The 27,195-nt window shown below is 44.5% G+C and overlaps 1 protein-coding gene across 3 annotated transcripts in view; it reads left to right on the top strand.

The window, feature by feature from the left end:
• RNF220 (ring finger protein 220) overlaps positions 1-27,195 on the top strand; it is a 232,331-nt gene that overhangs the window by 191,407 nt on the left and 13,729 nt on the right. For all 3 annotated transcript variants that reach the window (XM_074906325.1, XM_074906327.1, XM_074906326.1), the window contains 5 exons: positions 6,713-6,809; positions 7,825-7,911; positions 9,637-9,692; positions 11,420-11,498; positions 26,837-26,945. In XM_074906325.1, coding sequence (XP_074762426.1) covers positions 6,713-6,809; positions 7,825-7,911; positions 9,637-9,692; positions 11,420-11,498; positions 26,837-26,945 — 428 coding nt within the window. The remainder of the gene's footprint in view (positions 1-6,712; positions 6,810-7,824; positions 7,912-9,636; positions 9,693-11,419; positions 11,499-26,836; positions 26,946-27,195) is intronic.

Genomic DNA, 27,195 nt, shown 5'->3' with positions numbered 1-27,195 from the left:
TTTTCCCCTCTGCAGCCCCGATCTGTACCTGATGGGTTGGTGGAGAGGCATAAAAGGAATCGCTGGAATACTTCTCAGTGCTGTGTGGAGTGGGGAAGCCTCTTCCCCAGGCCTTGCAGCAGCTGGCTCTTACCCTGTATAGCAGAGCTTGCCTGCCCTTTGTTCAGCACGCTGCTGCAGAATGATGTTAATGGTCGTAAAATTATATGGCCCTATTCCTTAAAGGCAGCTGTTCCTCTGATCTGTTAGCAAAGATCACTGTAAGCGTCCAAGATACTGGTAAGCAGTCAGGTCTCTGGCAGCCTATTTGTGCCTCTGTGGGAAGCTAATAGACGACATCAGATGGATGCATCTGCTATTTCAGGTGTACACTATAACGACACAGTTGGGCGTCAGTTTTCCAGGTAAATCACTGTTTTGCTTTAAATGGATCTGTCTCCAGAGAAGTAAAACCCTTGTCCTGTAAGCAGCTTTTCATGGTCTCTGAATGTCATTTTTCCTGCAACAGGCTGGGAAAGTCACCAGGACTATTCTGTCCCTGTTTGTTCCTCCAGTTTTTCCTAGCACAATTTCACTGTCCAAAAATATGGCTGGGGAAGTGTTACGGATCTGCAGAAAGACTGCTGTCCGGCATGGCCTCATCTGCCTTCGTCTTGTTTTCAGGAATCACCAATGGCTTTCTCTTCCCAAACACCTTTTAAAATAAAACAGCATCCATGCCACCTTGTCCTCTTAATACTAGTTCGGGATACTTCAGCAGCTGATGAAATAAACCCAGTTTAGAGCCATTCTCGGGAAGTGTGTGTGAGGCCTGGCCGTGTGTCTGCATAAACTACTTTTATTGCCTTCATTGTTTTTACTCTCCAAGAAGCCAACGAGTGACATTTCGTTAAGAAAATAGAGTGAACGTGCTGGAAAGGGAGGTTGTGCAGAAGGGGGTCACTGCAAGGAGTGTAATTAGCAAAGGCTACAGTTCTGGAGATTTACGAGAGGCTTTTTTTCTTCTTTCCTGAACACATGTAAATTACCTGTGAGCAGAATGAATGCCTCTTCCCAGCCAAAACAGGCCCCAGTGGAGCTGCATGCCTGTGAGATGGGTTCAGATTTAGACCCGCTTATGGAATTTACACAAAATTCTGGATTTCTAGAATATTTCGAATATAGACTTCACACACGCACACACACACACACATACGCCCCATTCCTTGGAAGCCAAAGAGGAGAAACATCAGGTATGCAGATGCGTTTGATCCTCTGCATGAGCAGCATCTAGTAGCTGCATTCATAATGATGGTGCAAATCATAATACTAACATCTTGGGTTTGTTCCTTGGTCTTGTTTAGAATGATAATTAAATATATACAGAACAGCTGGCCCCCAAACCTCACTTACCTGCCCAGATGAGACATGAAGAGCAGAGTTGGAGCAGAGTAGGTCTGTGCTTTCCTACCTGTGCTGATAAAATTTGGCTGTAGTTGTTTGAGTCTGCACTGGTCTGGTTGTCTTACCTTTCTACTCCTGAGACTGCCAGTCTCCATCTGAGCTCATTCCTGCGCAGGAGCCAGCAGTGCTGCCAACACCTGAAACAGCATATGTTGCCACTTTGACCATCTGCCACTGAATGTGATGGAGAAAAGGAGGGACTTGAATGTGAAACCCTTTTATCTGTTCTGTGCATCTGCTTATAGATCATGTTAATGACTCTCGATCTTAGCTTGAGCCACCATTCACTTGAGAGATGTTGAGATCACTGGTCATCAGGGGGATTGCACAAAGGAAGTGAGATTTGAGAAGCAGTGCAGAGGTCAGAGAGGATGCTTAGGCATAGAGAATGGCTTCAGAGAAGGAAAGGTGCTATGACAACTTATGGAAAGGGGAAGAAAAGGATTTCTGATGAGATTTATTTCCAGCCATTGATAGACACATAGAAGAAAGTGGGAAGTGTTTTCCAGTCTCCTTCAAGCTCAGCTGATTCCTGTAGCCTGCCAGTACCTGCAGCCTGGCAGCAGCAAAGATGTGAATTTTTTCTGCTTTTCAGACCTCTAAGTCAGTATTTCAGAAACACTGTTGCTTGTGTAGAGTACCTGAATTTTTCAGAAACTAACTTGAATTGGTGCTCAAACAGACTGCTCTGTGGCCAGCCCAAGCAAAGCTGTGTACACAGTGCTGGAGGGTGGCGGGCGCTTTAGGTAAGTGATCTTGATAGGTACATTCTGATTGATGGGGGAGTTTGTCTCCCAGACTGTCACAGGGTTTATAGAGGTGCCACTCAATACCAGTGCTGGAATTGCTTGTCAGAGCACCTGGCTACAAGAGCAATGGGGATTGGAGACAAAGCTGTAACTTCGTTTTTTCCCTGCTTAATGGCCCCAGCATCTGACCTGCTTGCTCACTCCTGTTTGTCTGGACCTTAAGGAGGCAGCTGGGATTAAGACTGTCAGAGGATTGTGCTGCTTTAGCATCAGGAGGCTAATTGTATCGGGGCTGGCAGTCTATGACAAGTGGTTGCCTCCTACCAAATGCACGGCAAGAGCAAAAAATTCTTCAGCAAGGGAAGGGAAGGAGATAGGAGAGTCATTTTGGTTTGTTCTTTTTTCATCTGAAAGCAGTATTTTCAAATTCACATGTGGAATTATGTTCCTCAGGCCTGAGGTGACTCTCCTTGTAAGAGTCACAGCTGCTTCTGTGAATAACAGATCATGTCTCTTGTGAATTCCTAGGTCAAACTGACAACTTAACATTCAGTTGTTACATTTCCCTTTATTACACGTTGGTATAAAGTTCTGGTCCCAAGCATTGACCTCTGGATAGCAGCACTGGCTTTAGAGGTCTGCTCTAGGCAGTGTTGCTGATGGCCATGAATTACTGCACGACCTTCAGAAGCTGAGCCTTGCTGGAGGAAGGAACCCTTCCCCACTCCCAGTGCACGCTATTGAATTGCAAATCACCTGAGTGTAGTGGTAGGGGGTCTTCTGGAAGCTCCTGTTCTCCTCTAGTAGGTCCAAAACAATGCTGTTATGAAGGCCATTTTATTCTGCTCAACACTCCCTGTACTCCATTTCATGTTTTGCTTGCTCCTGGATGCAGTATATGCTGCTGGCTGGAGCTGGAAGTTGTGAAGCCCTCTTTACACTTGGGCTGAGTTAGTGAGAAGCAGGTGTGATCCTATAGGACCTTTCTTGCATTTAGTGGTCCTCTTAATCCATTTATAACAGCACTTGTCCAGAAATCTGGTTTGAATGAGCCTGAGATGAATGAATAATGTCAAGCAGTTCAGACGTCAAATATTTGAACAGCTGCGTGGGTGTTTTCACTGGCTTTGTGGATGGAAGCAACCCCAGGAAGTTAGACAAGGAGGGTCAGGTTGAAATTGTGGCACCAAACCCCAGCCCGCCGGAACTGGCCTCAAAATCCATCCCTGCTGCAGATGAAAGGGCATTAGGATGTCCGTGGGAGACCACTTGCGCTGCAGGTGATGCTGGACCGAGCTTTGCATCCTGTTCTTTGGTGTTCTCTTGCATGCAGTGGCAGTACTGGGATTTATGGACCTTTTGATTCACATCGGAAACATATTTTGTGGGTTTTGGTTTTCCTTTTTTTTAAAGGAGCCTCTGAAGTCCTAAAACTGATAGCACAGCTTATATTGAAAGTAACCTTCATGAACCCAGAAAATACTTTGTTTAGCATACAGTTTCTGAACCTTTTTTTTTTTACCATGTTGCAGTGGACTGCACTTGTTAGTGTTCAGAAAAAAAATCCGTATTTGGTGAAAATCTGAGAGTTGGATCACTTTACTGTGGCTTCCTTTAGATATTGGCCTAGAGTCCTCAACTGATCAGAAAAGAAAACTTATCCTTCTTCTGCCCCTCATCTTAATGAACTTCTTTGCTATGCCCTCCTCTCTGTCGGAAATGCTGTATCAGATCATCCCAGTGTGTATCTGCCATCGTAACACATACTGTCCAAACCCTTCCCATGTACCCTCCCTGTGTAGGGAGGACAGTACTCTGTCGGCAATGAAGTGGTTCCTATTATAGATTCAGCAGAAGCTCTGAAGTATTTTCCTTTCAGACTTAAAAGGGATTTTCTTAAGTACAAAGGTTTTGAGAGCAAGGACACCAGGATTCTGAAGTCAAGGTGCCCTAATATTTGTAAATTGTATCACAGTAAGCAGATCTTCTTTTCTTAAGCTCTAACCATAAACCACTAGTTGGCTTGAGTCACTTGGAAACAAAATTGATGGAAGGGTTAGTGTTTGCTGTGTGCTTGGCATCCTTGCAGAGAGAGGAACATGGGGAGCAGTCCCACTTAAGTTCATTCTTTTGTATACTTTCCTCACCCCCCCTCAATGCACTTGCTCCAAGTATTCATTGTCTGGCTAACATTCATATCACCTCCGGGACAGGCCAAGTCACAGCTCCAGCTTTGCATGATTTGTGTTTCCCACAGCTACAAGAAAAATGAAGACCTGTGTGTCCGAAGTTTATGGCCTTTGAGAAGTGATGGGCTAAAGTAATGCCAGGTGCAGGGGATGGTGTTACTGCAGGTTAAATGCCATGCCTGTAAATTACCACCCCATTGCCCACTATGACTTCTAAGACAGCTTTGAAAAACTATTCAGCTTCTTTGACAGGTCTTTCCTGCTCCTCTAAATCTTCTCCCAAACATTGTGATGAACTGAAGGGGTCAAGATTTACTGGATGAGCCATTGCAGCAAGAGAAGGCAGCTCATGACGCGTTGGCTGGCAGCGTGCCCCCTCATAAGGGCCCTGCTGGCCTGGTGACACCGCGGAGCTGACCTACAGGCATTGCTCCTGCAGTACCTGGGGCAGACGATGGATGCTGCAGTCAAAGCTAGTTTTGTTACCTCTGCTAAAAATTAAGGCTGGCAATTACTTGGAAGTAAAAGGTAGTTTATGCTTCTAGGGAAAGGTTAGTCTTAAAATCATCATCATGCTATGGTTATCACTCCTTAAATACCTTATTTATATTCAGGGAAGAGAAATATCAAGTCCATATAAACAAGTTTTATTGGGGGCTTAATGAATGAGTGAGAGCATCTGTTCCTGGAGAGTGACAGTAAAGAACTGTGTCTGCAAAGTGTCCATGGAAATGAAGCCTTCGCCTTGCCCTGCTTCTGCACAGATGCAGACTGTTAGAAATACAGCTCATTTCTGGGCTGGGAAAGCTCAAGTTTGCTGCTGATGGCATGAGCTTGTGTAAGTGTGCTAGTGAGAGCCCTGTAGAGCAAATAGACTCAGATATCTATACCCCTAAAAGGGCTACCCTAACACTTGGGAATGTCCTCCATTCTTCAGACATGCACCTTATACTCAGTGCCTCTACATTAATTTTAGCCTGTCTTCTGCATTTAGAACAACATTCACAGGACAGAGGTGCACTCACAGTGCAGAAATGTAATTTGTGCAAAGCCAAGGCTATGTCTACCTTATTCTTTCGGTGTTTGCATGTGGGGTTTGCTTCTTGGTCTAGTCACAGACTGAGATCACCAGCCATCTGGATGTGCCAGGTCTTTCAGGTTCCAGCAGGTACCCTCTGTCTGAGAGCCAAGTGTCCAGGTCTGCTGTCTGGACAGTGGGGTGCTAAGGGAAAGAGTGCACTGGAAGCAGCTGGAGTGAGCAGATTTCTATCTGCATAGTTTATGTCCCCAAACAGCTTAGATCTGCTGCAGAACTGAACATGAGTGAGGACCTTGCACAACCCTGTGATTCAGTAGATCTTTGCTTAATTTCCAGTCTTATGGGAGAGAGCTTACCCACTGTCACATGAAGAATAAATATATATATATATATTCCTTGGTTTCCTTTCTATTAATAAACCTTAGGCAGCAAATATCACATGAAGGTTCATCTTTGTAGGCGTTTGTGCACAGATTCAATTAAAAGAAACCTGGTTACAATCAGCAATAACACAGTCAACAAAATGCTTGAGAACAAAAAAAGTGGCAATTGTTACACAGCTCAGTTGCAGGGGGAACTGTTTATGTTTGCTTCCTGCTGGAGCTGGGACTGGGCTCTTGCCCAATTCACGCATGTTGGAAGTGCAGGACTCTTGTTGACTTGCATTGGCATTTGCTCACCTTAGAAGTGCTAAGGAGCTGTTAATGACTGTGGAGTCTTTTCTTTTTTTTCTCCTAGAAACAGGTTTGCTATTCCTAAATGTTTTGTATTGTAAAAATATAAACCCTGACTAAATGCATTTAAAGAAGAAAAAGGTATTTCTAATTGTATTTTAGCCTCTGTCTGCTCTCTGCATCTGAATTAAGGACTAATTCAGAATATCCCTGTGGCTTTCTTGTATTCTTTTTTTTTTCACTTTATGAAAAATCGGCCTTCCCTATTTTCTATGAAAAATCAGTCTTCCTTATTTTGCTTCAAATTTTTTCAGCCTTTGAGAGAGCTCCTTCTAATGCCTTCAACTTTAAAATAACTCCTGTGGAGAGCAAAAGGTCATTCATTTTCAGTGTTGAGGGGCATTTTAGAGTATAAAATCCAGGAAGTTAGAGCATTTCTATGAGTGTTTTCTCTGCACTCTTCCAAAAATTGTTCTTGTGCAGTCTTTTGGAGACAGTACCTTTTGTGAGGCTATTAAGAGTAAAGGACAGCCTGTGGACTGGTGCTGTTGCACCATCCTTAGGAGACCTCCTGCACTTCAGTTCAAATGCTCATCCATGTGTCTTATTTTCTTCTAGGTTCTGGGTTTATCATGTGCAGTGGCAAGGAGAATCCAGACAGTGACGCTGACCTGGATGTGGACGGAGACGACACACTTGAATACGGGAAACCACAGTATCGTTTTTGAAAGGCTCTTACTGAGAGGGGACCTAGGGGTGCATCTTCAGCTAGCTTTCATACAGCACTGCCCTGGTAGTGGTGGATAATCTGTGTCCAGCCCTACTGGAAATTACAGCATCTTTTCCAGCTACCATGTTACTTGAACTAGGAGGGATTCCCAGTTACTCCCTTTGAGATCCTTCTGTTGATACAGCACTACTTCAGACCCACTTGGTGAAGTCTGTAAGTGACATTGCAGGAGATCAAAATTAGAGTTTCTCTATTCTGTTTGATCCAGGTTTCTTCCCTATAGATAGCTTTTCCTGTTTCATGGGTAGGAATTGAGTTTATTTTCCACAAGACACCGTTTGTTTTCAGGGGTTTTGTGCAGTAAACATTTCAAGCATTACTCACCTGCCACTCTGAGAGACTGAATTTTTTTCCTTTCATTAGGTAGTTCATGGGAAAAACTACCATTAAGGGGAGTTCTTGGGAACTTCTCCATCTGGGAGCCAGGCACTTTGGACACTGCTCTGTGAGAGCTGCCTGCAGAATTCTGCCCTGCAGCAGCTGTAACAGACATCAGGGAGGAATTCCTGCAAGGGTATTATGGAGACACTGACTTAGCTGTGATGAGGGGGAATATATAGCTATAGAATTAGATTTTACTGAAGTCTGTACCAGCCTTTAAGACTTAAGCCCCAACTCTTAGCTGGTAAAAGATCTCTGTACCTCAAAACAGAAATAGTGGAATCGTGCAAGTTAGACTTGCAGAGGTTGAGGAATTGATTTTCCCTTTCTAAGAGGCTGTGGCATCATGTTGCTGTCAAAAGAGTTTTCTGTTTCTTTCCACCTAAAACAAAACTAATCCAGAATTTAAAAGCAAGCCCCTTCATGGATATTAGGCTCTCTTCTTATGAGATGTTCCCAGTTGGAATTAATTTGTTCTGTATCCCAGATAGTGTCCTAACCATCTCAGAAGCCTTTCACCTGTCTGCAGCAAGTATGTTCCTTAACCCCTTGTGCTCAGGTACACAGAGGCAGACGTTATCCCTTGCACTGGGGAAGAGCCAGGTGAAGCCAAAGAGAGGGAGGCGCTCCGAGGTGCTGTTTTAAAGTAAGTACTATGCCTTTCCAATTTGCTTTCATTACTTTTGGGGAATCTCAATTTGTGGAAAATACCCATTCACTTGAGCACAAGGGTCACAGCAGGGGAGACCTACAAAGAAGCACAGTGTGATAGATGGGTCTCCATTTCTACCCGTGCAGCCTCATAGAGCCTCCCTGCACACTATCCCTCCCTTAACACCCCTCTGCCCAGCCAGTGCTGTCTCTTCTTCAGAAGAACAGTGCTGGACAGGAGATGAATTCTGACAATGGGGAAACTGCGCTGTGCTAAGGCCTTATGTGTCATTTTGCTTCACAGTGAAATGTGGCCTCTTAGGAGTAGTATAATGTGATGCCATCCAAATCTTGTTCAACATGTTAGGAGTCTGGCACCCAGGATATGATTTCATTGCATCCCATTACATGTTGTGGGATATACAAACTAATCCTTCTGCATTCGGTTTAGGCTGGGGCAGGATGTGTTCTCTACCCACATACATATGTGGAGAATGTAGGCAGCCAGCATTCAAAGCACTTGGGGAAGCGTTTCAGGCAAATAAAATGAGTTAACAGGGAGCTAGGATTGCTTTCTAAGCCCTCTGCCCTGCATAAAACAGGGCTTAAATTACCCCTCTATCTGTTTCACTGAGTGATCCTGTGAGGTCAAGGTTGAAGTGATTGATAGAGCAGTGAAATGAAGTTTTCTTACTGCTTAGCCTGTCACAAACACTAGTTCAAAACTAGGTTCTACTCCATAGAAAAGTGGCATTTGCCACACTGGATCCAAGCCACTGGTCTGTTTGATACTTTGCTAACCATGTTAGTCCATAGGCAGGGCCTCAAAGATGCTGAAGTTCCTGCACAGCCATGACAGCAGTATTGTAGCAGGAGGATATCGGAGTATCCCTTATCAGTGGCTGTGGACACTTAGTGCTTGGTGAGACAACTGAAGACCTGAGGCCAGGAGACCCAATAACTACATGTGGCTTGCACCTAACACATTGTTTTTCTGTTTGGTCAAGGTCCTTGCATGTCTCCTGAACTTGTTTGCCTAAAACAGGGGAGGTGATGTTGCTTGTGAAAGCACTTCGAAATGCTGGCAAGTTTCTGTAGAAATGCAGTAGGGGAGCTGATGCCATAAAGCATGAGCCTGTGTTAGCTTTTGAGTGCAACTGTCATAGCACATAAGAGCTGAAATGTTATACAGTGACAGGTGTGCAGCCTGCTCAGAAGATTCCTTTCTCTTAGAGTCTCTGCTACTGGCTTGCAAGTGAATGGACAGGGTTAGGAGTTGTCTGTACTTCAATGCTGCTGTTCTTCAAATGGGAAGATGGAAAAGATGGAGCTTATGAAGGTGTAAAGTTATTCTTAAAGGGAGAAGCTATTGCAACACAGAGGATTTCCATTCATGAGTCAGGTTTTCATCTTTGAAATTGTGTATTCAAAAATGAGCGTTAGGTCACAGGTGCTGTTTGAATCCCAAGCCTTCAGGCAGCATCACAACCCCTGTGTGATTCAGCAGAGGTCACAGCTAGAAGTGCAGGTTGGGAGAACACTGGTGGAAATGTGAACTAGCACAAAAACACCTCCTGCAGCAGGCCAAATGCTCACATTTTGAAACCTAGACTGATGGATGGAAGTATTGAGAAAGAAGTGGAGCATGAAGGGGTAGCTTTACCTGAGCAGCAAAATTTTCCATACTCAGCCTTTAGCATTCTGCCCTTTTCTCTTTTAGTGGTGGCACACCCAGTACTCGAATAACACCGGAGTTTTCTAAATGGGCCAGTGACGGTGAGTGTTGAACTTGTAAATTATTGATTTGTATGCTACAGGAGGGCAGATAGATACTCCATATCTTCTGATTGCCAGTAATGCGGCAACCGGTAGTTACAAATGCTCTTCCACAGTACACACATACAATCACACTATCTTTTTGAAACTTTATAGCACAATTAACTGTAGTCAGTGGCAGCTGGGGGAGTTCCCAAAAATACAACCTTAACTGGTACGGTGATAAGAGGTCGGGGTTGGACTGACTTGTTGTCGTGTCACTAAAAGACAAACTGCTGTATCACAGTGGGAGCCATCAGAGCTTGACTGGGTGGTGGTGGTGTTCAGCTGCGGGGGGTTTAAACTACACAGGCACCTGTTGCTTGGGTTTTTTTCAACTGCTTTCTTATTTCCCCTTTGTTAAATGGGTGTGCTAGAGACTTGTGTCATGATCTGTTGGGTAGGTCTGGTCCTTGCTGGCCTCTGTATGGCAAGACAAGCCTGTACCTTTAGAGTGCAAACTCTGGGATCTGTCCTGCTTCATGACCTGTAGTTGAGACTCCAGAGCAAACAAGTCTCACAGTGAAATTGTACCTTTGCGTGCATTATTTGAAAGCTGATAGCATTAAGGGGGAGGGGGGCAGTGTTAAACCTATTTGACTGCTGGGACTTTTTATTTAATGCCAGCAGCATTGGAAGTGTAAGCAGCAACCTAGTGGAAATATGAGAATAATAAAACCTGGCGCTTTCCAGCTGTAGATGCCAAATCCATTTCCAAAGCTGGGCAGTGCTGCTCCAGCTCCCTTAGGAAGGGAACTGAAGCTCAGTGACCTGAAGAGACTTGTCCCAATGATTTTGTTCCCTGTTCTGTTACTGTAATGCTTTGGGCATTTGATTGCCAGCCTTGAAAGTACCTACAAGACATAACTGCTTGCCAGTGGGAAGGGGGATGGGTAGAACTAGTTTTGCCAAGGGCATGATGATTAAATGGAGAACATAGGATATCTATCGAAGGCATTTTCTTCTGTGGGATAGGCAGTCGCATTTATTTTCTGTGATGGAGCACTCACTTGTAGGCGTGTTCAGTTTCAGTAACTACAGCCACAGAGGTGATAAGGAAGCAGTCCCGATGGCACCTGCTATGAGCTGTTTTCTTCATACTTTTCACCTGAAGCCCCTGTGTGAAGCTACAGCCTAGGGTCTGGTCCCAGGACAATTAATCTGGCTTATCTCCTACTGGTATCTCACTTCCCTCCAGTGCTGGAAGGAACTATGGGACTGGTAGTACTAGGAGAGCTGTGAGCAGACTACTCTGTCCTACTAGTTAACTGGCATATATTTTTCTCCCTGTCTGTGTCTAAGGGGTCTCAGAAAAGCAGAGAAGCTGAAAGCAGGGTCTGGACTGAGTGGATTTGCTCTGGACCCACCTTTCTAGAAGTACACTTTGGTGTGGCAGCCACATCAAACCTTTCTGAACTAAATCCTGGCTTATACAACTGGTACAAATTGAGGGTCAGTCAGTATGGAGTGGGGAGAGGGTAGGGGTTGTATCTTCAGTCCTGAATCGTAGAAACATGCTGGCCAGGGAGAGAGCCTCCCTGACAGACAGGAACATGTAGCATCAGTCTCTTCTCTTTCCAAGAATCAGCATGGAAATGACTCATTGGGGTCCTCTACTTCTGAAACTAACTTGCTTAAACTATTTCATGGGAATGATCTTACTAATTTACCTGTTCTTCCCTCAACAGAAATGCCCTCAACGAGTAATGGTGAAAGCAGTAAACAGGAGACCATGCAGAAGACCTGTAAGAACAGTGACATTGAAAAGTGAGTGTAAAGTAGAATAGCTTTCATTTTTCTTGTTTTGAGGAACCATGGTGTCCCATCTGGTGTTCCCGAAAGCAGTTCTTGTCTGAGGGTAGTGTCATGGTACCAGGACAGGTAGGCATATTTGAAGCACTTACCACTGAGGAGGGAAGTTGTGCTCCAACATGAAGCATGGACATGAAGCTGTTGGTGTCCTGATTTGCTGCTGTTGTGTCCACAGAGGGCCTGTGGGGAGTTCTCCCCCACATATGTGTGTGGATAGGTACCCAGTGACAAGGAGCCCAGACTCCAAAGGGCTTCTCCACTTCAAATTGCCTTATTTTGAAAGATGCAGGTAGATATATCTATTCTTTCCACCTCCACCGTATTCTAGTTATGGTGGGTTTCCAAATATGTTGTGTGGTGTGTATCAGCTTAGACTAGAGCTGGGACTTTGGGTGGGAGGTGAAGATTCAAACCCACTTTAATCTGACAAAAGCAATTGGCTTGTCGAGCTGTACTGTGATTTTTTTTATTATTTTTTTTTATTCTCCCTGCAAGATTTCAGCTATCAGTGTGTCATGGGATCCTGCTTTTACTGGAGAAGTTACCTTATAATTGCATCTTGGCTTTTGAGGGCAATTCTATTATGTTTTCTGCATAGTACCTGCATGCTCCACCCTCCATCTCTCCAGCCAAAGGGAATCCCAGCAGCCCCGTAACTTGGCAGAAATGTCACTGACAGAATTCCTTTTCCCTTAAGATTCAGATTTCACCTTTGTGTGGTTGCTAACAGAAATAATATCACAGTTCCTGAGTGTTTTTACCAGCAGCCCTTCCAGTTGATTAACGAGTTTAAGTCCCAGTGTTTGAATATACAATAGTGCAGGGGCTCCTGGCCATCTCCTTTTCTGTCCCTTTCTGCTACCTGGATATCCTCCAGCCTAGTCTGGGATAGAAACAAATGGTTTTATCTGTACTGTGCATTTGGATAACAACCTGTATTCTCAGCCTCCTTCCACACACTGCTAGGGTGACTTATTGCTCAGGCAGATTTGATGATCCAAACCTAAAACTATGGGCTCTTCATTGCTGCCACAGACTGCATTAATTGGGATGGGGCAGTGTTTTAAACTGATTTTTGCCCCAAGATGAAGTGAGAGACAAACAGCTTGAATGAGGTGGAAGCAATGAGGTAATTGTGGGTTTTAAACAGATGGCATTTACATTTTGGGGATGGGGTCCACTGATAATTTGGGATTGGGAAAAAATCTGGTGGGAGCATTAAGATGACTTTACAGAAAGTTTGGGGGGTTTTTGTAATGAAGTTTGTTCTCCTCCTGCCCCTGGTCCTGACTTGAGAGGTTGTGTCCCTGGCACATTTCGGGATCTCTGACAGTTCGGGCAGCCTGGCAAAAAGCATGTGTTCACAGTCAGGGGTTAACTGGGGAAACTCCCTGTTGCAGAGGAAACTTTAACACTGCTTTGCTGTCTCAGCACTCTCCTTTTTACAAGGTTTTATTAGCATGTTTTAAACGTGGGCTGTCTGCTGTTTGATGCTTCTCAGTGAGCAGACTTTGGCCAAGGACCACTGAGTTTGGCAGCTCACAGGTCAGTGCAGAAGCAGCTTTGTCCTTAGAGTGAGCCAACCGTTGCATGCTGTCTTGGTGGCAAGGACTCATCCGTTCTGCCCTAATCTGTCAGCCTCTGTCTCAGCTGCTGCTTGGCTTCCCTTTGGGCCTCCTGCCTGTCAGCCCCGCAGCCCTCCACCTTCCCAGATCCACTCCTATTGAAAATCTTTAAACTGCAGGAGCTGAAAGGATTTGACATTTTCCAGAACACTTGAGCTCAAGTGATAAAATTGACATAGCTTTAATAATCTGATCAAAGAGGCTTTAGCTAGCACCTTTTGAAGGATCCTGGAATCCTTTGCAAACAACACTCGTGCTAACACCGCTGTGAAGTGGGGGGAGCGTGTGTGTGTGTGTGCGCGTGTGTACGTGTATGCACACACACCGCACTCCACAATAACCTCACCCCACTAAAGCTTCAGTTCTGCAAAAGGTAGGAAAAGTCAGCAAAACCCAACAGAAGTTACAGGAAAAGCCTTAAGTGTCTTGCTGAGTCCTTACAATAATGTTGATTTTTTGAAAGGAGCAGGGAAAGCTTTTTATTTAAGGTGCTTTATTTCACCAAGGTTCAGAAAACAAGATGGTGTTTCAGGTGGAGAATTCCTGGCTGGTTTTTTTTTCTTTTTTTCCTCCTTTCCTTTGAGATTTGTGCGTGATAAATAGTTTCTGTCCTGCCATTTAAGGAGTCTGAATTCTCTGTGTGCTTGTCTGTGTAGACGGGTTCTGTTAAATTAATTGATAACAGGGATCAGAGGTAGAAGCCTACAGAAAAGGAGGGGGAAGGGTTTCACACTGTCTGGCTGTTTCCCACTCCACTGCTGAGCCATGATATATGGCGACCCAGCCCAACAGGCTAAATTGATTCATCTCTAGTTCCTGTTTCTTAATCTGGAGCTAAATTGGTTTCATTTTTCTTGTTTTGGGTGGTGCTTACAGGAAGTTTTTGGCAGCTTCACTTTACTCCATTGTTTGTAACTTTAATTTTTGCCTTTAAATCTGAGTGTTATTGATTGGCATGTTAAACCCCGTGTAGCATCTGATTAGAATTTTTTAAATTGTCCAGAAGCACGTGCCTTACCACCTGTGTCAGCTGTGCTCTCCGTTTAGAGCAGTGGCTAACAGAATTAGCAGTGATCCATGTATTGATCCTTCTCTCATAAGAATGACGTTGCTTCCCCCTCCCCTTTTCCAAAAATAAGTCTAGGCAAGAAGAGCGGTGTGGTTTTGTTTGTTTTTTAATCCATTAATACAGTACAGCAAGAGGTCCTCCTCTTGGCATGCAGCTGAAGCTCTTTGAGCAAGTTAATTTAATCTAAATTTAGTTTTTTGTGGAAGAGTCTCTTGCATGTAGAACAATTAGGTTTAGGGTAAGTCTGTGTTTGTTGCCCTGCTCCTTCTGCTGTGCCAGGTCATCAGTGGCTTGGACAGGTTGACCTCATCTGCACTGTGTTGGAACTTTAGATGGCAGCCACAGGTAATGAGAGACATGGTGCTGGTTCCAGCCCTCCTTCACAGCCACAACAGGGCCTTGGTAGCTCGGTCGTGTTTCTCACCATTGACCTCATCTGAACTTCAGATGGCAGCCACAGGTAATGAGAGAGATGGCACTGGTCCTGTCTCTCCTTCCCAGCACTGCAGAGTGTCTCAGCCTTGCTGAGCTTTTCTAATCTTGACAACGTGAGGTGTCTAGGAGACACCCTGGGGTACTAAAGGCTCATGGGGAGAGATAAAGGAGCTTTGCACCAGCTTGAGCTCTGCCTGTCTGCTGAAGACCTCCAGCCAAAGCCTGTCTTTACCTTGACTCAAGATGCAGCTTTGCTCAGAGAGAGCAGCAGGTTCCTAGTTGCCCAGGCATCCTCCCCAACTCCTCCACCAACGGTGTACTCTCAGCCGAAGCACTGTCGTGCATAGAGAGCTGCAAAAAGCACCTTCTCCGCAAAAAGTCTTCCTCTCCCTCCCTCCCTGATGCCGCCTGCGAGGGTCTGGTGCCATTTTGAAACCGAGGTTCCCTGGGGTTAAAAGCCAGCATCTTAATTCAGAGTGCCAATGTTCAATTTTGCTTTCTGCCACCAGACTAGATTGCAGGCCAGCAAGAGAGTCTGGGTTAGTGGCCCACTGGGTCACCTCCCATTTGTTTTCCTCAATTTTGTGTTGTCATAAATTCATTCCAGCCCGTTGTGGTTGATCAGTTTATCTCCGCCGGGGCAGGGAGCGCTGCGAGCATGATATATGGCACAGAGCATTGTAGCCAGCCTCTCCATGAATCACTCCAGCTGTTTGGTGTCAGCCCCAAAGCAAACAGGACCCGGCCGCTGAGCGTTGACTACGATGAGCTCAGTATGGGAAGAGACATGACGTATGAATGTTTATTTAATAATTCTCTAATATTTCCAGCGGAGTGTGGCTGTGCCTTCTGGGGGGGGTGGAAGATGGGGGGAGGTTGAAGAGGGAAACTCTAATCTGTTGGGGTGGGTCATAAATCAGGCAGACAACATCATTAATCAGGGATGGGACAGAAGTGGAAGGAGGTGGGACTGGAGCTGCCATCCTCAGTGGGAAGGGGGCTGTGCTCTTTTTTTTCGTAAAACAAATCTTGTTTCTGATTCCTCTTGGCCCCAGCCGCGCTGCCCGCATAATAGCAAACCCAGACACAAGGCTGTTTAAGTGAGTATGCTACCTCTGCTATAAACCTTGCAGTACGAGCCTGCCAAGCATTAAATCCCTTTATAATTATCTTCTTTATATAACACTTCATGCTTATCACGCTTCATTGGATGAGACGCTCGTTGGGTTAAAAAGAGGGGTTTAGAGACAAAAAGCAATTGTATTTGTTTTATTTTTCCTGTCTCCTCTTTCCTCCCCTTCCCCCCCACCTCTTTCCAGTCCAGCTGTTCTGAAACTATCAGCTCCAGAGGGACTCTGGCATGGCAGCCCAGGAAGGAGCATCAGTTAAAATGAAACAAAGTTTAGGATGGGGTTCTTGTGCCAAGTGTGGTTCCCGAGTCAAGTGTGTGGGAGCAGTTGGGGCAGTAGCAGTGTCTGTCACAGGGACCCAGTTCCCAGGCAGACGGGTGGAGACAGGAGCAGAGTGGGTGTGAAGCCAGAGGATTAGCAGAGCCCTGAAAGCGAAGGAGCCGCACTTAATCTGGTGTGTCAGAGGGAAACAGAAGCTGTTGTGAATTCACACCAGAGCATAATCGCTCCCCAGCCCTTCTCCATAGCGTCACACCATTAATAGGCTTTGGTGGGAGACAAGAAGTCATATAGCAAAGATAGAATTAAAAAATTAACTTGTCATAAATGAACTAACCCTTTGTGCTCTGCTAAGAGAGAGCATGGTGCTCCTGGTGAGTCCAGTCCTTGATCAGCCCATGTAAACTTTAGACAGGATCCAGGAAGCTGAACTGAAGCGTGGGATTGTCAAAGCCAGGCTGAGAAAGTGCTGCTGGGCTGTGCTGCTTGTGTCCAGATTTTTATCTCTCTTACAATATAGTTCTTCTTTCAGTAATTTAGTCGTATATAGTATGAGCTTGTTACGTATACTGGTGTTCAGTATTGAAAGGGTGCACAGGTAGATGCTTCATTTCTTTATGAAGTGAGGCTTTGGCATTACTTCATCCTCTAGGTTATGGCATTGGAGAGCGGTGCGCTGCGCTGCGTTTCTTTATTCTGCTCCCTCTTTTAACTGTTTGGTAGAAGTTGTGTGTGCCAATAATGGTCTCAAACGTTATTACCACTGCATCAACTGAAATTGTATCAAGTGCCATGGTTCATCACAGGCTAGTGGTTAATGAAGCTCAGCGAGGCAGGCTGACTGTACCAGCTCAAACCTGGGGGGAAGGCGCTATCTGTTTAGTACTGCAGTGTCCAAAGGTTTGTTCTAACTCTTACACCTTGGGGCAGTTTTCTGTAGATGTTGACATCTTCGTATAGGGAGGACTCTTAAGTCTGTTGAACCTGTAATGCTTCAGAGCTGAAGCATCTGCAAACCCAAGGTGGCTGCCAGCTTTGGGGGCAGTAGCGTTCCTGTCCCATAACTGGTGCAAACCTCAGGAAGGAATTTCATTCCTATGTTGGGGGCACGGTTTAGGCATCTTGCCATTCGTGTGTCTTCCCCTGCCCCTTTTTTCTTTTTTTTTTTTTTTCTTAGTTTCAGAAATGCTGTTAACTTTAATTTGTGGAGTTGCTTCCTGGGAATGAAAAATCGATGGGGGGCTATCGCAGTGTGAAATTCGACTGTCACTATTGAGCTATAGAGTTAGCAAGATGTCTTAGAAGGTAAAAAATAAATCGTGGCCCAGCAAGTGCTCAGCTGTGCTATTTCAAAGGGGATATGAGGCTGATGGTCCGTTAGAGGGTACTTCAGTTAGATGGATGATGATTCCCTGTGAAATATTGGAGTTATTCCATAGGTAAGAGAAACTTTAGCTTATAAAACACAAACAGCTCCCTTCTAGCAGAGGAATTCTGCCCTTAGATGTGTGAGCAGTTTGTCAGAGAGAGGACTTGTCCCTAAAATTAGCCTGTGGTGTTTAACAACATCTCTGATGGAGCATTGTAGGTCCTGCTGTGTTCCTTCTGAAAATATTATGAGGATGTGACTGTTTATTCACATCCCTTACCAACACTGCAAGAATTAAGAGGCAGGGACAGATTTTTTTTTTAGTAAATGTTTGTATGGTGCCCAGATGCTCTCAAGAGAAAAGTAACAGTTATTTTTACATAGGCTCCCTTCCCTGTTTGGATGGAAATATTCCTTTGAAGAGCAGAAAAGGGATCATGTTGTGCCCCATCCGCTGCCAGTTTGCTGTTGCTCTCATGCATCTGTTGAAGGGCAGCCCTGGCTGCACAGGCTGGCTGCGTGCTGATGTTAATAGGGCTACTGCTTTCTTTGGCACTTACTGACTATTGTGGCAGGACTCAGTAAGTGTTTGTGCTGTGCCAGCTGCTGTATGATAACAAGATGATTGTAATTACAGCTCTTGCTAGGTTATGCATTTCTTAGACTATAGTTAGTAAGTAAAAATATGAAATAGTACCCCGAAAAAATCCAGTTTGTATTACTTCTCACTTAACCATGTCTGGGACAACTGTACAGTCTGTAATTATTTCTCTTACACTTGCATGCACAGTTGGAATACCGCTGAGGGGAGCTTACTACTGTGAGAAGGAGTTCTAAGCTGCATTTAGTTGGAGCTTGGTAAAGATTTCCCAAAGAATTTAATGACAGAAGAATTCATTGTGCTTTCATATCTCCTCTGCCTCTGTAACGCAGAACCCAGCACTGTCTTTACAGAAACAGTGTAATAGCAAGTAATGTAATTAACATAGTTTAATATCTGTGCTGGTTTTTGCCCTCACTGCAGTTACAATGCTTGTCCTAACCTTACTCACTTCCCATCACTGCAGGCATTTCATCCTGTTTCTTCATTCACTACTTCTTTACTCCTTTTTGACAGTTTCTATCTGCAGAAAGCTGCTGTTTCCCACTCAGTTGCATAAGTGTTCCTGCTTTTCCCTCAGATAGCCAGCTCATGACCTGTCCTTCCTCTGCATTGCTGGTTTTCTTTTCCAGCTCTGGGACCACAGTTGATTGTGTGATACTAATGTGCTGTGGCCTCCTTTAATAGCCTCATGTTTCTTTTTGAAGGCATGATTACCTTAAATGATGCTAATTCTGATCCTTTCTTTCCCCGTAAAGGAAACAGCAACAGTGTAAAAGTTCTAGGGCAGCAGCAGGAGTTGTAGGAAGCTGTCCAGAGGATGTGTTATCACACTGCCCTTGTGTACCTCCAATCAGTGATCATGAATGGAAGTTCTGGAAAGCATATCACCTCCACAGTAAAGCCCTTAAAAGGCTACAGATGAATCCAAGGCCTGCTGTAGTAGCATAGATATTTCCTGTTTATTTTGGCCGTTTGGATGCAGGCCATGGGAATAGAATGCATTTCATTGTGCACAGAGGCTGGACGCAAGATTCGGCTGCATGTCCAACCTTCTGAACACCTTTCAGCTCTAGGAATTTGCTATTCCTCTTTCACTTCAGGGATATTTCATAATTTTGTGCCCTGATCGTCCAACCAAAGCTACCAGTAATCCCAGATCACCTCCAGGCCACAGTAAGATGATGGGTTACAGCCGCCATAAGTCTTCCAGTAGAAAAATATACCTGCCTAGCTATATGTGGAGCTTGGTCATAATCCAAACATGTTTACTTGTGCATGGAGGCGAGTTTCAGTAGGCTGGAACCTCTAACCCCTGTGCCTCAGCAGGGAGAGGGTCTGCATTTTCCATTTCTACTGCCTGCCTTTTGTGGCCCTGCCTTGTATTAAAATAGAGACCATGATTCACCCTCACAGATCTGTTAGGAATACAGTTAGGGTCACCAGGATGAAGGGATACATTTTAAAAGTGAACTGATGTATTAACGTGTTAGATGTGCAGTTATTTCCATTTTGGAACTTTGTTTAGTGAATCATTTTCTAATTCAGCCTGTGCTGCCTCAACAAAACCTTGTTGCAGCAAAATACTTTCCCGTAGCACGGCTTTTTCCTTTATCACCAAAGCTGCTTCAGTAAAGCAATGGGATTGCATTTATTTTCTCTTTGGAACAGGGGACATAGTCTCTAAATCGAAATCAGAATGACCCATGCATTCTTTCTCCCAGCTTTCGTGTCGAACCATAATTGCTCAAATGGCACATTTAAAATTTTGGCGCAAGCTCAGACTTTCACTAGCCGCCTTTTTAAATCAGTCCCAGTGGCCAGTGGATACTGCGTAGCCCTACAAATGCATCTAAACATGCTGACTCCGAGGCTCCTTCTATTCTGAATGATCAGCGGTGCCATCTGTCTCTGTTTTGATTGGGGCTGGGCACATGTGTCTCGGTGAAACACGGGCCAAAAAAGAGATAGAAAGAGCCAGCGCCTGAATTTACTTCCCGCTTCTGTAAAGACATTGTTGGGTTCTGTGTTACAGAGGCGGAGGAGATATGAAAGCATAATGAATTCTTCTGTCATTAAATTCTTCAGGGAATCTTTACCCAAGTCCCTACTAAATGCGGCTTAAAACGCCTCCTTGCAGCGGTAAGCTCCCCTCAGTGGTATTGCGACGATGCATGCAAGTGTAAGAGAAATAATTCCTCTGTGGGGAAAAAAAGAGACAACATTTTTGGTTTGCATCAAGATGAAATTAGTCAGAAGCAAACTCTGAATTTGGCAAGCAGATGCTGGTATTAACAAGTTGTGCAAGCAAGTATAAAATAGAGGCGCTTGTGACTGAGAGCGCCTCGGCATCGTGTGTGTGTGTGCCCTTGCATGCACCCCGCTCCAAATTCACAACTTAGAACACGGAAATTAGAACGGGGAACATTGCATTATTCATAACTTGGCAACCATAAGCCAGGGCACTTTGCCAAAATAAACTATTCTCTATAATTACAGGTGAAGCAACATTCTTTAATATCTTACAATACAAAAACATACATTAATCAAGGAAAGAGGGCGCTTTTTTTTCCTAGAGGACAATAAATTAGCATCCTTGCCAATTTCCTCAATACATGTGACAATGTTTTACAGGATTATAAGTCAGCCTTTTTAAAGGAGGTTAGTCTAATAACAAATAAACCAAATAAATGAGATTTTTAGCTAAATAAAGGGGAAGCCAGCCCCTGAAACATTCATGTCTTGCCAGAAGATTTGCTTTTAGCACTGGCAGTCTCACAGATTGAGGGTCTAAACTTCACTTGGTGTGATTTGACTCGGCTCTACTGCAAACAGCTTTGCTGGGCAGTTTTCTGCTGCTGGGGATCTGGCCCCTTCTGCTGTAGCCAGCTCATCTAGTAAAATAAAATCGCAGTGCAGCGTGCCAGTCCGGTAGCCCGCATGTTCTGGGGTGATTCACAGTCAATCTGCCACCAACGCCTGACACTGGATTCCTCTCAGAGATTTAACATACTGAAAATGCTTGAGCTGTGTCTGTTTCCTTTTAAAGCCACCTGTGACTTTTCTTTTTAAATCTTACTTACCAGTTTAAGTGTTTTGCTTGTTAGTAACAAACTTTTTTTTTCAGCTTTGTTATGTTCTTGCACTTCAACTGCAAGAGGTCTTTTTGTCTGTATCTCTCCCACTGACTTCAGTAGCGCTCAACTACATTTGCCAAAATAAACTCCCCGTATTGTTAGCTATGGCACTTGCTGCATGTGATGCTTGCTAAATTGAAAGAGGGAGCAGATTATTTTACCAGGTTGAAAACAGGAATAGTTCTTGTCCCATAAAACTTAGGGTTGGTTTTAGTTAGTGTTTGAAACTCAGGTAGCAAGGGAGTTTTGTTGAAGACAACGTATGAGTGAGAGCCAAGGCAGCATCAACGTGCTCTGTCATTCTGCAGTGCTACCAGTGTCACAGCAGCTATGCACAGCATGTTACAGGCTCTTAAAACATGGACTTTTCTCTGAAAAAGTTGCCCTCTCACCCAAAGATAAATTGGCTAGGAGAGAAGGCTTGCAATTAAATGATTGTGCACTGGTGTTGGGGTCATTTTTTGGATCATTTTATCAAGTGTTAAAGATTTGTGCCCCACAAAGTGAGGACTGCAGTAGGCTTTCTCTTCTGCAGTATTGTAGTGGTTATGATAATTGTCAACTGGGGCCATGGTTGGATATGGCCAGGAGCAATTTCTCTGCTTCTGGAATCTTAGTTTAGCTTGCCTTCAAAGCATCGACCAGTCTGTTTCTAATATTTATGATATGTAAGCTGCTAGCGACCTGACCTCTGCCCCTGGTGCAGGGAAAGAGCATGTGTGTTCTGCTGGGATCAGGTTCTCCGCCTCGGACAAGGGAAGATAAAGGCTTTGTTTAAAAATAAAGACATCACTCTCGGGTTTGTCAGTGGTACTGTACATTTTCCCCTCTGGCACTCTCTGTTTACAGGCATACAAAAGCAAAAATAAATGTATGAGAAAGAGAAAAGGAGGTCAGAATATCAAGTGTCAAAAGTAGCCCATGAAATTTTATTGGTGGTGCATTTAATCAGTGCTAAGCGTTTTTTACAAGGTACATACAAACAGTGGAATTGTAAAAATTTATGGAATGCTGTGTACAGTGTGGCCATTTATGAAGAAAGGAAAATTTATATCCAGTTGAAATAAACCAAAGGGGAATGTTTTATGGAGACTCCTCAACGTCAAGTGAGATCTGGGTAAGGGGAGAATGGGGTATTTGCAGGGGCTTTTACTGATCTTTGAGGGGGTTTTCTGCTTCTTCAACAGCTAACTAACAGTTTGCATCTTCCTGTGGCTCTCAAATAGGCTGAATGCTGTGATAGTATGGTGTTTTGGTTCTTTCTGTACAACGGAAAAGAAACACAAGTGAACAGCTGCTACTGGTGTCTCTGGTACGAGGCTCTCACTCTTGGGCTTGTTCCAGTCCAACAGTTTCTTGAGCAGCCCTTAATATCCAGCTGGGAAGGGTTAACTGAAGCCAATCACTTTGGCATCAGCATTTTTTTGTTTCCTTTTTGGTCCAGTATTTTGTTGATGATAAAGCACAGACTTAGTCAATTGAGAGATTCCAGGGCTGCAGAATCAGAGATAATTTAATTAACGGAATTGCTTGTGATTGCCCACTGGGACAGCGGGTAGGAATTGCTCGATTTAATTTGGAGAAACAAAGATCACATGCATGCTAATGTTTAACAAATAACCAGTGTTTGGTTTAAAGTTTTTTTACAAAGAGGGGGCAGCTGATTCCCAGGGGGAGATTTCCCAGGAGGCGATTGCTGAGTGGTGGCTCAAAGATACAGATAGGTCCTCTTTCCTCTTCCACAGTATTTTTGCTACTGTCTTCTGGCTTTTTACCTGAATGAAGCAAGGATTTGCTCAGAGGAAGAAAGTTAGTTCTTATTTTCAGTGCTCAGGGGAAAATGCTATGAACAGTAGAAAGACACGTGTTGGGCACAAAGACTGGAAACTGTCATATGCTGTCTGCTCAGTCTATTAGTATTGCTCCCTGGTACCCAGCATCCTCAACTGTGACTGCCAAGCTGTTGAAGAGTTAACCACAATATCCAGAGAGAAGTGCAGGACCAAGTTTTGTCCGTGAGGAGCCCTCCCTTCATGTTCTTGCTCAACATTCTTACTCAGGCTCCCCTGTTTGTGACGTAGATCCAGAGTGAGTAGAGCGTGGATGTGCCCTCTTGATACGTCCTCAGTCGGGGAAGACAATTCAGGTATGAGTGAGGCCGCTGGCACCTGCTGGAGAAGCACCAGCACTGGGGCTTGAGGTGTTGCTCTTGGCAGCAGTTATGCTCAGCAGATCTCTCTGGAGGCTGATAAATGACATTATCCAAACACGTCAAATTAGAGCACTGAGGCGCAAAATTGTTAAAAAGAGTCCGTCTACATCCAGCATGAGGTCAGGGCAAAGCAGGGAGAGCAGGGCTGTGGAAGCCACTTCCTTCTTCCCTGTATTTCCCTTTGTCTCCCTTGGCAGGGTAACTTGTACACAGCCTTACCCTGTCCATGGAGCTTGGCTTTCTGACCCTCGCCCCACCCTGCCATTACCCTGTAAAAATACAGCTCAAGCTGCTCCCAGCTGTGTCCGGGCAAGCGCACATGAGGTGTGCACACAAGAGGGAAGCCTGAGGGAGTTCCCAAGATTGCTGCTGCAGGAAGAGTTGCTCCTAAGCGATGCTTATCTTTAGGATACAAGCAGCAGGTTGACGGTAAAATGTCACTAAATGGAATGGCATGTGTCCCAAGTGTGCTGGCCACCACGGGAGCCAGACACATGGGAAGTGACTCTTGTCTTTATTCCATCCCTGGAGGTAGTTCCAGTTTCCTTTATTTACTAATGTTCTCCCTATTTCCCTTGACCTCATTTCCTCCATCTTTTCGGAAGCAACCATGCAATTATCGCTCACTTTGGGTTGACCCTTGGCCACCACGTCCCTGGTTGCTGCTGTTCCAAGAGGCTTTCCTGAAATCTCAAGTGCAAAATACTCGCTTGTGGCCAAAGCCTCTCTCCTGTGAGATAGGAGCTGCATCTTCAGCGCTACACTGTGCCTTGGGATTTGTCCTGAGAGCACACTTGGCAGGGATAGCATGGACTTTAAAGTCTGTCACATCTGAGCTTTGATCAGCGCTGGGAGATATCGCAGTGACTAACGCTCCCTCTCTTACCAATGCACCCCAGTCTTGTTAATAAATGTATATTTAACAATGTCTGGAGCGTATGAAGTGATAATAACTAAATCAATACCTCCCACATTGATTGTCCAGGATCCCTACAGCGTGACGCACGCAGCGGTGCGGTAATTTTCCAGCTAACTAGCACCCTGATCTACAGCCCTCCTATTGATTGGCCATTGTATCAGGCAGCCTCTGAGCATTATTGCTTATACCTCTATTCAGCCTCCTTTTCTGATTCATTCGTTTATTACTGGACAGGTGCGATTATCTCAGAGACTTTCCGAAATTGGCCGATGGGGGTCAGCCATTTAGACTTCTATAAACAAACCATTTTCTATCTCCTCTAGTTGTTGCAGTGGCAAATTTTTCCTTTTCAAGCTTTGACTGTTATTGGGCTGGGACTGGGGATGAATTGGCCTTTGCTTGGATCTGCTCAAGGAATCAGCTTTTCCCTTTCCTTGCTGAGCTGCCCATCAGAAGAGGATGGGATAGCTCCACAGATAGTAATAGGAGAATTTAGCAGGGGTTGAGCTTCTGCTTGCCACTGCTTTGGGCAGGGTCCACACTCGCTGCCTTTACACCTCCAATGCCCTTATGCATGCAGGAAGGAGGAATGGATTCCAGAAAGTCAAATTCAGCTGAGCCTTCATTCAGCACCAGCTTGTTCATGCTTCCCAGACTGGAAGGGAAACAATTTTCTCATCCAACAATAATCTTCAATCTATAAATGATTCTGTTTCTTCCTTGGACAAAACTAACACATTTCTAGACTTTGGAAACACTAACAACTCTTCCTTAAGGGTGAGAACCCAAGCTGGGATAAGATAATAATTTATGCCATTGAGCAGGATCAGGTGGGTGTTTCACAGCAGGAAGCACTATCTCCTACTGAAACTCTTTCATTTTGCTCCAAAGAATATTTATTGATGCCAAGACTTGAATCCACAGTGTCCCTGTCCCCAGGCAGTCCTCACCCACCAGGCTATCATGGGACGTGTGTATTTCTTTGCCTTTATTTTTCAGTTTTAAAATTGTTACCATTTCCTAGCAACTGTCATTTGCAATAAATCTCTGATAAAGATCTCTCCTTGGTTAGCTCCTGTAGAGCGTGTCTGATCTCTACAAAGGTAGGACTGAACTTGGAGGTGCTTCATAACACTGGTACTTAACCATATGCACTCCTGCAGCTCCAGTTTCTTCTGAAGTGTCATAATTAGAAAAATCACTCAAGATCTTTTTGACTCGCTTCGTTTCAGAGCCTTGGGAAAAGCCAGCAGAATCACCTCATGGGATGCAACTCAGGTGCCTCCCTTCATGCTGGTGACAAGTGACTAATGCACAGAGGAACAAGTGTGTGTGTGCTGCAGGAATGCTTAGACTGCAACTCACTTTGTGGGTTGTAGTAATTCCACTGAACCCATGTATTAGTCACTTGTTGATGAATCGTCCTCTAAAAGGTTAGAACACATAGGTGCCACTGTGGGTTATGTCATGGTTGGTGCATCTTCTGGGATTCTTCAGGTTCTTCTGAGCTGGAGTCTGCTTGGACAGGCCTGAAATTCACTGACATACATGAGAATTGCTGCTTTATTTTGGTTTTTTGCAAGAGCGAAAGCCTTAATGTCAACACAATACCCTAAACCTTTTCTGGGGAATGCTTGAGGGCCCCTCCCTACGTCTCCACTGTGTAGAAATCAGATTTTGCAGCATGCTGGAGTGACACATCCTTGTCTGTAATGCTCCCTGCATCTCATTTGCTAAGCATTGCTGTCTGCCCTTGCTTTTAGGTTGGCGAGTTTCTCTTTTCACCAGCCTTGCAGAACCATGAAAATACACTTTCCTGCCCTCAGCACAGCACCTCTGTGACAAAAGAGATAATGCTGCCCATCAAAAATGACCCTAGGAAATGGGAAAGCAGAGATTGTAAAGCTGCTTTTATAGCTACCCTGTTGGCACAGTGTCCATTGCTTTTGGTTTCTTCTTTTTTTTCAGCATTAGAACCCAAACAGCTAGGGGTTTCTTTCATATAAAAGCATTGTGCTGATCCTGTATAATGAGCTGATTCTGTGTTTCACAAGGTTGATGGCTAGCAAAGACCTCCATTCTCTAACGGGAACAGCAGCTTCTCTTGCCCACAGAACTTCTCTCTCACCAGTTTTAGAGCAACATAGAAAACTTTGCCCAAAGCATCTGGTCCTCAGGAATCTCTTAAGGGAGACAAGAAAAGAGGCAGAAAACAAAAAACAGACAAAAACAAACAAACAAACAAACAAACAACTGTTCTTCAAATGTCCATGTCTTCCAGAAACTTGCTATATGTGAAGCTGTCAACCCCAGCCTCATTGTGTTCTGTTGTGATGTGTTTGGAAGTGTTTAGTAGGACACCTCAGAGAATGGGCTTTTCAGGAATCCTTAATCCCAAATGGGTGTATTAGTTCAAATGTTGTCATTTCCTGTGTGGTACCTGTTGTGGGATCCTTTTTCCCCCAAACTCTTAATCTTGTGTGCTCAGTGATGCTCACTCTCCATCATCTTTTTCAGAATTACAGAAGACTCTGCAGTGACAACATTTGAAGCGTTAAAGGCTCGTGTCCGTGAGTTAGAAAGGCAGCTTTCCCGTGGGGACCGCTATAAATGTCTCATTTGCATGGTGAGTAGCACTCCACTTGTGGTAATGAATCAGAAATACCTTGGTATCTTTGCTGAGAAGGGAAGAAGCTTTTCTTCTTTTTTTGGATGGAGCGGGGGAACTTATCTTTGTCTCTGTACACCAATTAGACTTCCAAATGAAGATGTTAGGTCTTTTAGCAATTGAAATTTTTGTACATTCTGTTGTTTCACTGGTATTTGTAGCTGCCCATCTGTATCAGGGGCAAGAAAGCCCCAACTTCAAAAGACTT

This window comes from Athene noctua, chromosome 5 (assembly GCF_965140245.1).
Source record: "Athene noctua chromosome 5, bAthNoc1.hap1.1, whole genome shotgun sequence".
In the NCBI taxonomy this organism is placed as follows: Eukaryota; Metazoa; Chordata; class Aves; order Strigiformes; family Strigidae; genus Athene; species Athene noctua.
Note: the sequence above shows the minus strand (reverse complement) of the source record. Positions and strands in the feature narration are given on the sequence as shown.